General features: G+C 51.4%; 1 protein-coding gene across 2 annotated transcripts in view; it reads right to left on the reverse strand.

Moving 5' to 3' along the window:
- Nucleotides 1–225: 225 nt before the first annotated feature.
- The window catches only part of Clpb (caseinolytic mitochondrial matrix peptidase chaperone subunit B), a 126,909-nt gene continuing 113,806 nt past the window's right edge, over nt 226–13,328 (reverse strand). For both annotated transcript variants that reach the window (XM_028889025.2, XM_028889024.2), the window contains 8 exons: nt 12,777–12,832; nt 9,445–9,489; nt 8,815–8,976; nt 2,289–2,445; nt 1,660–1,733; nt 1,400–1,519; nt 1,135–1,239; nt 226–542 (listed from right to left, as the gene is read on the reverse strand). In XM_028889025.2, coding sequence (XP_028744858.1) covers nt 291–542; nt 1,135–1,239; nt 1,400–1,519; nt 1,660–1,733; nt 2,289–2,445; nt 8,815–8,976; nt 9,445–9,489; nt 12,777–12,832 — 971 coding nt within the window. In that variant the 3' untranslated portion in view covers nt 226–290. The remainder of the gene's footprint in view (nt 543–1,134; nt 1,240–1,399; nt 1,520–1,659; nt 1,734–2,288; nt 2,446–8,814; nt 8,977–9,444; nt 9,490–12,776; nt 12,833–13,328) is intronic.

Below are 13,328 nucleotides of genomic sequence, written 5' to 3' on the forward strand. Positions count from 1 at the left end.
AGCCTGGTCCCTGTCTTCTTCCAGCCAGCCTTGTTTGCTGTTGCCATGCTTCGGAGCTTCTGGCAACATGTTCATGTTCTAGTGATGGCGTGGAATTGAGTCCACACCCAGGGCAGACCAGGCCTTCCTGTTCTGTGCCTTGGAGATCATAACAGACTATGAACCTCACAACCCAGAAGGCAGGGGAGGGCACCAGGCCTTGGGGAGTCATAAGGGGACGGTAGGTCAGTTGCCATGCCACAGCAAGGGGCCTTTATTAGATGTTCAGGGTACATACAGGCAGGTGGATGCTAGATGGTGTAGCACACCTTCTCAGGGTGGAGTGGTGCCCGGATGTCCAGTTTGCGGGTCTTGCTGTCCTTATCAATGATCTCCAGACGCAGTGTGGGTGGTGGACGCTTCTCAGCTTCGGGTGAGGGCAGCTCAGGGCTCTTGAGAAGGTGCTTGTCCGAGTCTTCCACGGTGATGCGCAGGGTGCAGCCCCCTGGTAGAAGGTCTTGCTCATAGGCTGCTGCCAGCTGGTTTACCACACGGCGCTCTACCTGCAGGTAGTGGAAGGTGACATGGCTGTTACTGCCTTGGCCTGCACCTGACATACAGCTTGAACCAGGAGCTGGCCTCTGTCACTTACTGTTTGGGCAAGTCAGAACCCTCGGAACCTCAGTTTTCACTTGCAAATTGGGCTTAATGGCAACCAGCTCACCAGTTACTGCTAAAGGCTCCATGATGTTAGTTCTTGAGTCTCTCAGCCCAGGTCCTTCTAATGAGGGTTCACTTATTCACCCCACTTAGAGACTAGTGTTGTGTTTTGTTTTTTGAGACAAAGTTTCTCCCTGTATCCCTAGCTGTCCTGGATCTTGCTCTGTAGACCAGGCTGGCCTCAAACTCAGAGATCAGCCTGCCTCTGCCTCCCGAGTGCTGGGATTAAAGGCGTGTACCCTATTGCCTCGCTAGAAACTAGTTTTAATTGATCACCTTTTATTTTTAGTTCTGAAGGGGCTTCTGTTCACTGTTGGTGTGGACAATTCCAGCGGCTGAACTACATGGAGACCACCTGAGCCTGAAAGTTGGGGCTGGGGGCAGCACGGAGGAAGGTGTAGAGATACCATGCTGGTCTCAGGTCTATGTGCTCACCTCATGCTTGATGGAGCGGGCGCCATAGTGGACATTGTAGCCATCAACCAACACATCTGCCACCTCTCGGTCCCACAGGAGTGTGATGTTGTGCCTCTGCTTGGCCTGAGGTAGGTCAGAGAGAGGCCTGTCTGCATGTTGCCTAGTACCTTCCAGCTCTAGGCACATACAGGACCACTGGCCACACACCACCTTTAAGGGCAGGAATCATTTTAAGAGTTCCAGATCTCTTATCCCCCCACCCATGGGCAGTCAGTTCTCTTACTCTCTTGGCCCAGAAGTTCAGTTCCTTGTTGACCAGCTGAATGAGCTCTGAGTGGCAGAAAGGGAGGAAGTAGACGATCTCATTGATCCGCCCCAGAAACTCATCTCTCCGGAAGTGAGCCTGCAGAGCCAGGTTAAAAGTGGAGGCACTCAGTGATGGTGGGGGAAGTTTCTGGACAATGGGGAAGATAAGGACTTCCATATTTCTGGAGGGGTTCCTCTGTCCCCAAGCCCCAGCAGGAGGCCAAACGAAACACTCACTTTCAGGATGGGGCGGATCACATTCTCCTTAAAGTTCTTTGAGATGGTGATCTTGTCACTAATCTGGACATCACCTGTCAAGACAGATTGTAAAGTATTACCCATCACACTCAGGACCTCTGGGGCTCTGTCAGCCCCATGGAAGAGCCCCGGGCTTGCTGTTGGGTGCATGTAGCCAGTCTAAGGTCCTGGGCCTTGTCTTGAGTGCGTCCGCTAACTTCTGAGGCCCTTTGGCTGGCAGATGCCACAAACCACAAGCTCAGGTTTGGTTGGGTTGAGGCAGAAGACTCAGGATCAAGACCTGAGCTCTGACGCAGCGAAGAGGCTCAAGGGCTGGCTCCCCTGAGGAGAAAGGCAGCTGCAGCCTCTCTCTGATGCCATCTCTAAGACCCTTATACGTGAGGCCATAATGTCTGACCTGATGTCTCCTCAGAATTTCTGTTGAGTGTGTATCTCTCTAGTCCCTAGGCCTGGGTGGCAGGTCTGAAGCCATCCTGTAAACCAGTGGGCCCAGGCTACTCTCTGGGATGATACCCACTTTCTGCTCTAAGGATCCCAATTCCATTTCTGTCCCTAGGCATGCCAGTGGTCAGATCACCTCCCTGGACACCCCAGGCCACACATCATACCAAGGTTCTCGGCAATTCGATTTCGGCTCATCTCCAAAGCTTCCTGCCTCAGCTGTAGTGCATGCTGGGCGATCTCATCACTGGCTACATTGGAAGTCATGATGAAGATGGCATCCTTGCAATCAATGGTCTTCCCCTTGCCATCTGTCAGGCGGCCCTGGTAAGGATGAGGGATGGGATGTTTAAGAGGTGGTAGCTGGGTAGGCTCCATCAGACAGCTGTTTCCCAAAGCCCTGTGCTGGTGCCTCCTACTCTAAGCTCTCTGAGCAGAGGGATGCCAGACATACCACATCCTGACAATGGCTTTACCAACTGAGGCCTCCAGGGGAGGTGCACCTGCTTTGGAACCTCAGGGCACCTAGCATTCCCGGTTTCCAGTGGCCAGTCTGACTCCCAACCAAGCACACTTCCTTTGGAGGTCTACTCTGGGTAGTAATTCTCTGAGCCTCGTCATGATCCTGGTCTATCGGGTGGGTGAGACCAGGAAACAAACGACGATGAAGGGAGGCCTGGGAGGGAAGTGTGGAAGTGCAAGGAGGGAATCTTAGAGTTGAATATGAGGACCAGAAGAGGTCACTGGTGGAAGAGCTTCAGGAAGCCGTGCTGGGCAAAGGGTCAGGCAGCTGTTATTCCTGTGGCTAACGATGTCCGATAAAGTTAGACAGCGCTCATTTCTATATCTTCTTTCTTTCCTTCCTTCCTTCCTTTCTCTCTCTCTTTCTTTCCTTTCTTCTTTTTCTTTCTCTCTCTTTCTTTCTTCCTCTTTCCCTCTCTTCTCTCTCCTCTCTCCTCTCTCTCTCTCTCTCTCATGACAATATGTAGCTCTGGAACTCACTATGTGGACCAAGTTGGCCTCAAACTCACAGAGATCCATTTGCTGGGATTAAAGGCATGCTCCACTGTGCCTGGCTCTTTTTGATGTATAGTATATACTATGCATGTGTGGGTACCTGTAGAAGTCAAGAGGGCACTAGATCTTTGGGAGCTGGAGTTACAGGTGGCTGTGAGCCACATGACATGGCTGCTAGGAGCTGAAAAGCAAGCACTCTTAGCCTTTGCCTCTCTAGCTTTTTATCTCTCTCTACCTTCCTATCCATCTCTTATTTAATGAGACAGGGTCCCATGTAGGCAAGCCTAGCTTCATACTTCTTGCGTAGCTGATGACGATCTTGAACTCTTTTTTTTTTTTTTTTTTTTTTTTTTTGAGACAGGGTTTCTCTGTGTACTTTGCGCTTTTCCTGGACTCACTTGGTAGCCAGGCTGGTCGAACTCAGAGATCGCTCTCTGCTCCGAGTGCTGGGATTAAAGGCGTGCGCCACCACCGCCCGGCTGATCTTGAACTCTTGATCGTCCTGCCTCCATCTCCCTAGTGTTGGTATTACAGGTGTGTGCCACCAGGTTCAGCTTCTACCTTTGGAGCCATCCTCTATCCTGGCAAAGAGTGAGAGATGGTGAGGTTCTTCCTTTAGGCACTTTAGGAAATTTTCTTGGAATGCTTAGTTCTTTCCAGAAGTGACACTGAGGAAGCCATCTCTCCTAGGGACAGGTACGCCAAAGAATAGGAACAAATGGAAGAAACGGAACCAGGTGAAGGGCGCAGAGGCCTGGTCATACAGCAAGCCTCCAGGTCATCTGTACACCAACAACGGACAGCTGACAGCAGTGAGCAGGGCCTCGCTGAGAGCAATCAGTGGAGTGGCAAGGGTACCCCTTCTGTCACCACAGTGCTCTACTGCATCCATCTGCCAGAACGGAGCTCCTCTGGGCAGAGGCCAGGCTGCTCATCACTGTCAGGGCCAGTGTCTGGCCCAGGCGTCCAGCACTCACTTGCTGATTGCTGATTTTTTTTGAGATAGGGTTTCTCTGCGTAGTTTTGGTGCCTGTCCTGCATCTTGCCCTTTAGACCAGGCTGGCCTTGAACTCACAGAGATCCACCTGGCTTTGCTGGGACTAAAGGCGTGCACCACCACCACCTGGCATGATTGCTTGAATCTTTACAACCACAAAGAACTCAAGCTTGGAGATTAGCAACCTGTTTATAGTCCTGCATCTAGAATACAGGACAAGAGAGACGAACTGACTCCAGAGCTCTGCCTTCTCTCTGCACCGGGCAGAGAGCATCCCAAGGGTGCCTCATGCTTTCCTCACCGGCTTTCCTTCTAGGCCAAACTTAGTTTGAATCCTTTGCTTCTTCCTGGAGACAAGTGTGAGGAAGAGGGAGATAATCTTTGCCTGAGGTTATCTGAGGTGTGACAGAGCTAGAGAACATGGCCCTGGGGACAGATCACCAAACCACGGTGGCTCCTGCCCTTGCCTAAACTTGTCACCATGCTTAGGTCAAACTTTCTTTCCCCTTCCTTGATGGCACTGGAATGAAGCAGGGTAGTCTTTGCTTCTAAATCCAGGCAGAGGCAAGAATCCCCAGTGCTGGGCATACTTTCCAGGCTTGTTTTGCCTGGCCCTCCTTCCAAAGGGGCACAGCCCTCTGCGTTTTGGAGTGGGTCACCCTGCTGTCCTTGCTTTGGTGTGGAAAAGGGAAGCAGGGCAGCCCTTGCGCTCGCTCTCTGCTCTTGCCCCTGTTCACTGGCTCTAACACAACAGAATCAGTGGGGAAGAGCTTGAACTTGGAGCCAAGTCTGGGTGCTTGTGTGACAAGGACCAAGCATGTGCACACGGCCCTTCACTTTGCGTGTTCCACACCTGCTTCTGAGGACTGGGTCCATGCACTGCTCTCCTGGACAAAGCAATAACCTGGACAAAGCAATAACAAAGCACTTTCAAGGGGACAGACCAAAGCGCTACTCCTAACTGGGCCTCAGGATGGTCCTAGGTGGACGCAGGGAGCAGGAGCAGTTCACAACTGACCCCAAGGGTCACTTTCACATTCCCCTGTTTCCATGGCAAGTAAGATGCGTTCCAAAGATGAAGCTGTCCTTGTCAGCTGTCCTGGCTGGGTGGGGTGCAAATCTCACCCCAGGCTGATGGGCTGCCTGTCTGCCCTGCCAATACTTAGGGTTCAAATCCTTATGAGTACTTAATGAGAGGAGGAGATAGTTTCCAAGGGACCAGGCTTTTCTGGGATTTCTACACTGGGCTATAAGTGCTGTATCCACTGGAGATAACCCTAGTATTCATGGTGCTTTGGTGACAGCCACAGAAGTCTTGATCTTCTCAGTGCAATCATGGTTCACGGACTTCCATCACCCCAAAGTCTGAATCACGTGCCCCTCTAACTGCGGCACTCGTTACTTCCCCCAGCATAGCAGCTACCTCAGGTGTCCTGTCCACTCAGCTCATCATGAACACCCAGGCTGTGCCCCTTCTGTCCTGCACAATGCTTCATGAATAAACACACGAGCTACAATACACACTGTGGATTGCCCATCACTGCAGGGACTCCCTCTTTGAACCTTCTCTGATCTGTGCCAGGCTTGCAGTTCAGTCCCTCACTGGTTCTGTGCCACAGAACCCTGCTTAGATCGACGTGGCACCCATCCCCTTGGAGGCCTCTGTTAGCCTCTGTGCTCAAAGAATCATGATTGTGACTTCTGGCCAGGGCTTTCCTAAGTTCTGGAGTATCCATGGCCTGATTCACAGGCATCACGTCCTCAGCAACTGCCATTCCCCAGGTGCATCTTCCTACAGATGGGGTCTGTATCTGCTGCCTGACCTGCAGGTTTCCTTGCTTTAGCTCATGGCTCAGCTATTTGATTACCCTGGCCAGAAATCGGCTCATGTGGGCACCTCCCTCTCCTCACAGGCAAATGTCTAGGGGTTCTCTGCATCCCACAGAACCTGCTTTAGACCAAGCTGCTGCAGCTACAGATGGATTCTTCAGGTCTCTCCTCACTGGGTCTCCTCCTGTTAGGCATCCTATGCAGACCTGCCTTCAGGGTCTTTATAGAGTGAAAATCTAACCCTGTTGCTTAAAGATCTTTCAAGTGTTCCTTATTCCCTGTAGGATAAATCTATATCCTTTGCCTGCTTTAAATATTATTTGGTGTGTGTGTGTGTGTGTGTGTGTGTGTGCATGCGTGTGCGCGCACGCAGGATGGAGCCCAGGACCTGCGGCATGCTAGGCAAGTGCTCTACCTCTGAGCCTCCTTCCTAGCTGCGTGTCTCTTGGCGACCTCATCTGTCCCACTCTGCTCCTGCTTCCTGTCTGACAGCACTGGAAAGAGCGGCAGATCCCTGGGGCTCTGCAGTGTCAGCTTTCCTCTCGCAGCCCTTCTCTGCGTTCCCCTCATAAACACAAGCTCGCACACACATTTCATCCCAGCACTTGCGAGGCAGAGACAGGTGGGTCTCTGAGTTTGAGATCAGCCTGGTCTACAGAGCGAGTCCAGGACAGCCAGGACTACACAGAGAAACCCCACCTCAAAAACCCACAATTACAGTTAGTCAGCAGAGCATTTTCTGGCTTGGAGGGCTTGGGGCAATGACTGAGGTGCTCCAGTCACAGTCCCACCCTCAGCAAGCACAGCTTTAACCCTGGCTGAGTAAAAAGAGCGTCAAAAACCCGCAGGCTGGGCTGCATGGTGGAGGAAGGGATTAGTATCAGCTTCCTAAAAGGCCTGCAGTGGAACCCTGCGGCAGGACAGAGGTGGACTGGCTTTCATGGGAGGTATTAGCATGCGCTAGTTGGCTGATTGTCAGCAGCCACTTTACCTCTCTTGGGGCCAGGAAGGCCACCATGTGAATCTGTGTAGGAAGGCCAGAGGCCAAACAGGCTGCCAGCTCGCCCCCCTGAGCTGTGCTCTCCTCTCCTCAAATGCTTCCTTACAGATTGGCCTCCTTCTTGCCCTAGACAATGGCAGTCATGTAGCCTGCAAGCTTTGGAATGACCTCCCTGGGCTAAGCACCTTTACCTCTGTGTCACTGTGAGGATGGGAAGAATTGATATGTGTGCATTCCTTAGAATGGTCTGTGGTAGCACACAAAGTACAAAATCTCCAAATAGTACCTGCCCCCTTTCTACCCACTTCCTAGGTAGCTCAGTCGGCAGGGGTGGGTGTGATCCACAGCCGAGCTCCCGAATCCGACCGACAGGCCCCGAGTACACGTGTGACTGGCCTTCCTCCTCTCAGGCCAGCTGACTGGGAAGAGGCAGCCAGCGCACCGGGGAAAGGCAACTCTGGGCCGGATGGAAAGGCTGGTGCAGCTGCTGGGGACATTTGGATCCTGTGACTTGGGGCCTAAACTTTTACTTGCTCTCGGAGAGTCTCTCCTTGTGTCTCATGTGACATGGGAAGCAAAACAAATCTTCATTTCCCCAAAGCTGGACGAGACCAAGACATGGTGCTAGCTAGTACGCTCTTAGCGAGAGAAAAGGTCCTCATCTCCACTCAGCCCTTGGTCCTCACAGTCTACTGGAAGGGCAGGGACTCTGGAACAGGTGGAGCCTGTCCTCGGCTATGAGGACCAGTCACCACTTGGGCTCAGGAGACAAGGTACAGAGGAGAGCTGGCTCAGGATCACATGTGTCCACAGTCCAACCCTCGTCCCCCACCCACCCCACCCCCGAGATAAGGTTTCTCTGTTTAACAGACCTGGCTGATCTAGAACTCACTCTGTAGACCAGGCTGGCTTCGAACTCAGAGATCCACCTGCCTCTGCCTCCCAAGTGCTATGATTAAAGGCGTGCGCCACCACTGCCCGGCTTCAACCCTGTTTTTCACAGAAGCTCTGTAGCGCAGTTTTCGTTTATACCTTCTCTGAACTTTGGTATTTTTGTCTGTAAAAAAATGAGCTAACTTCTTCCTGCCTATCACAGTACCAGCAGTGATGTTGGTTAAATCTTTACTAGAGGGCCACATCAAATGCACTGAGGAAAGCAAGTTCTCATCTATAGCTCATCTTGTCTGTTTGGAGGGGACTGCCCTTTTGTAGGGAGATGGGCACCATGAACACCAGTAATATCATTTCATTAGTAATAATGTGGTTGGAATTTAAAAAGAACTCGTGCAGGCCTGGAAAGCTGGCTCAGCAGTTCAGAGCACTGGCTGCTTGTCCAGAGGACCTAGGTTTGATTCCCAGAACTCACATGGTAGTTACCATCTGTAACTCCGGCCCTGGGTCATCTGATGCCCTCTTCTGGCCTCTGTAGGCAGCACACACGCGAGCACACACACACACACACACACACACACACACACACACACACACACACACACAGGACTGCAACCTCCTTGTTTGTCACTGATATCTAGAGATGAGGAGTGATGGTCACAAAGTCAGTAAGGAGCAGGGCTAGACCTAACATTCCTGCCTCCCTCCCCTACCCCATGGCACCTCTAGAAGGCAGCCTGGGAGACCATGCAGTCTAGCTGGTTTCCCTTCAAGTGCCTCACCTGGGCCCTGCCCAGAGAGGGGATGGCGTCACGTTTTCCAAGTACCTGATATAGATGGGAGGAGGGGAGCAGTAAACAGAGGATCAACCAGCCAGGCTCTGGGCCCTGGCTCCTATCTCCCGCAGCCCCCTCAATGCTGTGTGCCTACTACTCCATCTTGGCTCAGGCTGCTTTACCTCATCAAACAGCTGCAGCATAATGGTGAGCACATCTGGATGGGCCTTGTCCACTTCATCGAAGAGGACTACTGCATTGGGGCACTGCTTCAGCTTCTTGGTCAGCTGGCCACCTTCCTCATGGCCGATGTAGCCTGGCGGAGACCCAATAAACTTGGCTACCTGGTGTAGGGCAAGAACATGTTAGGAAGGTCTTCGCCCCCCCCCCCCCACTGAGACAGGGGTTCTTTGTATAGCCTTGTATTGCTCTGTAGACCAGGCTGGCCTTATACTCAGAGATCCGCCTGCCTCTGCCTCCTGAGTGCTGGGATTAAAGGCGTGTGCCACCACCTGGCTTCTTTTTGTGTTTTTAGCCTACAATATGGGGCCAGTGTGGGAAGATGGCTGCATACAGTATTAAGAGGGCCAGTCTCAGCAAGGACAGTCAGCTACAGGTCAGGAATCCAGCCATGATGGGAGAGCAGATGGATCAGTTTCTTCAGAGCAAATTTTATAAAGAGCACATCAGTGACTACTGTGTGTATACCCCGCCCCCGCCCCCCCAGGATAAATCCTAGGGCTGCTGGAATTTCTGGAAGCCTGAAGGCCCAGGTGACATATCATACAAAACACCAAAGTAGACCATCCCACCTCGTGTCGCTCCTGGAACTCAGACATGTCAAGCCGGATGAAGCCCTACATGGAAAAAAACAAGAGTATGTCAACGAGAGACAGGAGGCAGGAAGGGCCCAGGCCAGAGCCCTCAACTATCCTGGCCTTCAGGTCACAGCAGCTTGAGATGTCTGTCACATTCTCAGAAGTCCACATTTTCCTAGTTTTTACTTACTCTCCCACAAGATACCTCCATTTTCTACCTTAGAAAGTCCAAATCACATCTCTGCCTTTCTAAATGATTCAGGTGTCCCTTCCCTCAGGTAGCTTCTACTGGTCTCCTTACCACATTACCTGTAGCTCCCACTCCCCTCCCTTCCTCATGTGTCCTTGAGGAGCAGCTGTTTGAGTGGAGCAGGCAGGCACGGCCAAGGTCAGCACCCCCAGTGCAGATGGCAGAGATGAAGGACAGGCTCCACAGTGCTCCTCAACTTTGCGAGGCTGCGGGAGGCCTATGTCCCCGTGTTTTCCTCTATAGTACACAGCTATGATCGCCTCCCCGTTTTTTCTTATAAGGTATCTGTGCTGACCCTACCTGGCTGGTTACGTGTGACTTTAACTTGGGGTTGTGTACAGAGTGAGACAACAGCACCCAAGGGCTCGTCCAGCATGTGCTGACCGTGCATTCTGGGTGATAAGTAACACTGTGAGTAATGGAGTACATTTGACATCACGGTCTCAGTAGTCTAATGGGGTAGACAGCATCACGGAACCCACTACTTAGAAAACTGGTGAAACCACGGCCCCAGCCAATTCCACCAAATACTTGCTCTTAACCTGTAACCACACTGCCACTAAGACTCCACAGTCTTTTGGGCTCCAGTAGCTGACCTTATGATACCATCACAGAACAAAGGTTCTTCCTCAAGGACTACCAACTCAGAGTTAACAAGGGGGTCCAGTTGGGGAGAAACAGTACAGAAGCTGAGGGGATTAAAAACCAAGGAGCCCACAAATGGACCTGCTAGAAAAACATGCAGCTATAATTCCGTCTTGGGAGGCAGTAAGGCATTAGTACTTCTTCACAAACCAGTAAAAAAAAACCCAGAGAAGCAGACTAGAGCTGGACTCCCAGCAAGTGCTCAGTTCAGTTCATGAGCCACCTTGGGAGACACCGGGAGAGAGCTCCCACTTGAGAGGACCCATGTGACGTTGGGCTCAAACCTAACACGTTTTGCTTTATGTAGTGTCCTGGAGGTGTCAGGAGCACTGGTTAGTCAGCTTGCAGTCCAGGGTTCTCTTGGATTTTGAAAGCATGCTTCAAACATGAATGCCCCATGGGCAGACAATGTTCATGTCAACATATTCTGTAACGAGTTGGCACAGGGGGCTGGGCAGATAAGGGGTTTTAAGAATCACCTATGATTTAGTAAGTGTTTTGGGGGGCCTGTTAATGCATCTCATCTTTCTCGGTGAAACAGATTAATCAACATGTCTGCCTCCTCCCCCAGAGCAGCTGAGAATAACGGTACTAAGAAAAGAGTGGAAGGCTGGACTCTGGGTTCGCACATCCTCCTACCAAATGACCTCGGGCAAGCCTCTTGCTATTCCAAGGCTTCAGTTTTCTCAACCAAAGAGCAGATCTAAGTTAGCACTGTGCTAAGTTCCTCATAGGATCACGTAAGAACATACAGCAGGTGGGGCAGGATAAAGGTGAGGGAGTGGCCTATGACAGTGTGTTGAAGCCTGAGCAAGTTAATGCTTACCACAACCTCACACACAACTGAAGAGCTCTGCCCTGAGACAAGAAAGCTGATTTTGCAGGTAAGGAGCTACCTAGGGCCAGGAGAAAACAGAACTGGAACTCCAGCCGAGGGTCCCTGGCTCTGGAGCTTGGCACACCACATCTCACTGTCAGACAGCAGGTGTAGGCAGGCCATGGCGACACTTGCGTTCTCAGGGAGGCGTATACTGATGGAAGACACCATCCCACTTGTGGGACACCCTGACGGGGGGGGGGGGGGAATTCTGTCTCCCATTTAGATGCAGCACCTAAAAAATACTCGCATCATCAGCCTTCTAATGGGGCCCCTTCTTTCTACAGCAGCAAGATACACTCCTATTTCCAGTGTGTATGAAGATATATTAAGACGGCATGGGTAAGGAGATTATAATTTGTAATTAAATATTAACCTTTCTGACAGTATTAAAATTAAACCACTCAGAATTCTTCATCCCTAATCAGGTGGTTCCTGCCCGTAACTGCATCTTTCCTAATAGTCTTGCTAGTTTATGGCCCTTTCCAGAGTGCTAATTGTTTCAATCGCTGCCACCCTGATGAATTGTCTAAAGCTGCTACTTCGGTTGGAGCACATTAGCATGCCACACACTTCTTCTTGCCTGCCTGCCTGTCTAGTGGGTCTGCAGAGGTTGAGCACAGCTGTGGCAGAGACAGGAAGGTTTAAGTTTCCTGCCAGCTGATCCACAGAAGGGGCCCGCACCCCCTCTTGTTTCTGTGGCTCCAAGGATCCTCAGGGAGGTGGCAAGGGAACAGGCAGCCCACAGGGAATAGGAGTTCAGGACTTGACTGCTGAAGCTACTTGGCTGGAAAGGGCCTAAGCAACCCTTCTTTGCCTGTAGGGGGTGGGGAAGAGGGGAGATGTCCATGAAACCAGGCAGGCACACTGGAGTCCAGGGCAACCTCCTGGCAAATGGGGAACTTAGCCTTAATGTTGGGAAGATACTTAGCCTTCACTGAGTATTTTGTACTATCATAAGGAATGCTTTCTCAAAAGTATCTCCTGTCACCCAAGGCCTTTAAAAGCCAGGTGTGGATAAATGGAGCTAGGGATGGACTTTGCTGGGGAGAACCCAGGGCTTTGGGCTACAGGAAGGAGCAGAACAGCAGTCCCAGTTGAGGGCACATGCTAGATAGAGAAGCAGCAGACACCACACCATTCCTATTTGTTTGCTCCAGTACCTCCCAAGGTTCCCTGTGGCACCTGCCTGGAACACCTAGCTAGCCTGAGCTCCTGCAGACAAAGGCCTCAATAAATACTGTATTAGCTGTGAGTACATCCAGCGAGATGCTTGGCATGGACCAGGTGCTCAGCTATGTGCAGGTGAATCTCATTTAGTTCTCCTAAGAGTCCTAACTCAGGTAGACTAAGGACGATCATTTCTATTTCACAGCTGAAGAAACTGAGGCATGAAAACATTAATTCCTGGAACAATTCCTGGCTAGAGCTGAGGCCTGCTTCTGGGGCCAGGGCCCAGCTTTTTGACTGGCTGCTCCTTAGATTTCAGGACAACAAGCATGAATGGCATGGTTTCTCTGGCTTCTAGACGAGAGCTGGGTCTTAATTCCTTACCTTTTTGGCATCTTTGTGCATATACTTGGCAGTCTGCTTGGCCAGCTCGGTTTTCCCTAGGAATAAGGGAGAGGAGTTGGATCAGGACCAGATGACAATCTCTGGAGTGAAAGAACACTAGGGCCAGGAGTGGCAGCAGCTCACATCTCTGATCCCAGCATGCAGGAGGCAGAGGCAGGGGGATCTACACAGTGAGTTCCAAGACAGCGAGGGGCAGCTGGGCAGCTAGAGACCCTGCCTCTAAACAAACAAACAAACAAACAAACAACAGGGATGCATGGACACCGACAAGTACTCCTTCTGTGGATAGGGAGCTGAGAGTCAGAAGCTCTCCCAAGGTCACCCAGGGAATGGATGGTGACGGTGGGACCACAATGAAAGTCTACACTGCCTTCCAATTTTCCTGTGATGAAACCAGGAGTTTTCTCTGTAGCAGCACCCCCAGAGTGACGGCAGGCAGGACTCATAAGCCAACTCATCCTTTGAAGCGTAGCACAAACCCATCTCTTCTAGGAGTGCCCTGCATCTCTCTTAAACACCCACGGTCCAGCC

Source organism: Peromyscus leucopus, chromosome 1 (genome assembly GCF_004664715.2).
Source record: "Peromyscus leucopus breed LL Stock chromosome 1, UCI_PerLeu_2.1, whole genome shotgun sequence".
NCBI lineage: Eukaryota > Metazoa > Chordata > Mammalia > Rodentia > Cricetidae > Peromyscus > Peromyscus leucopus.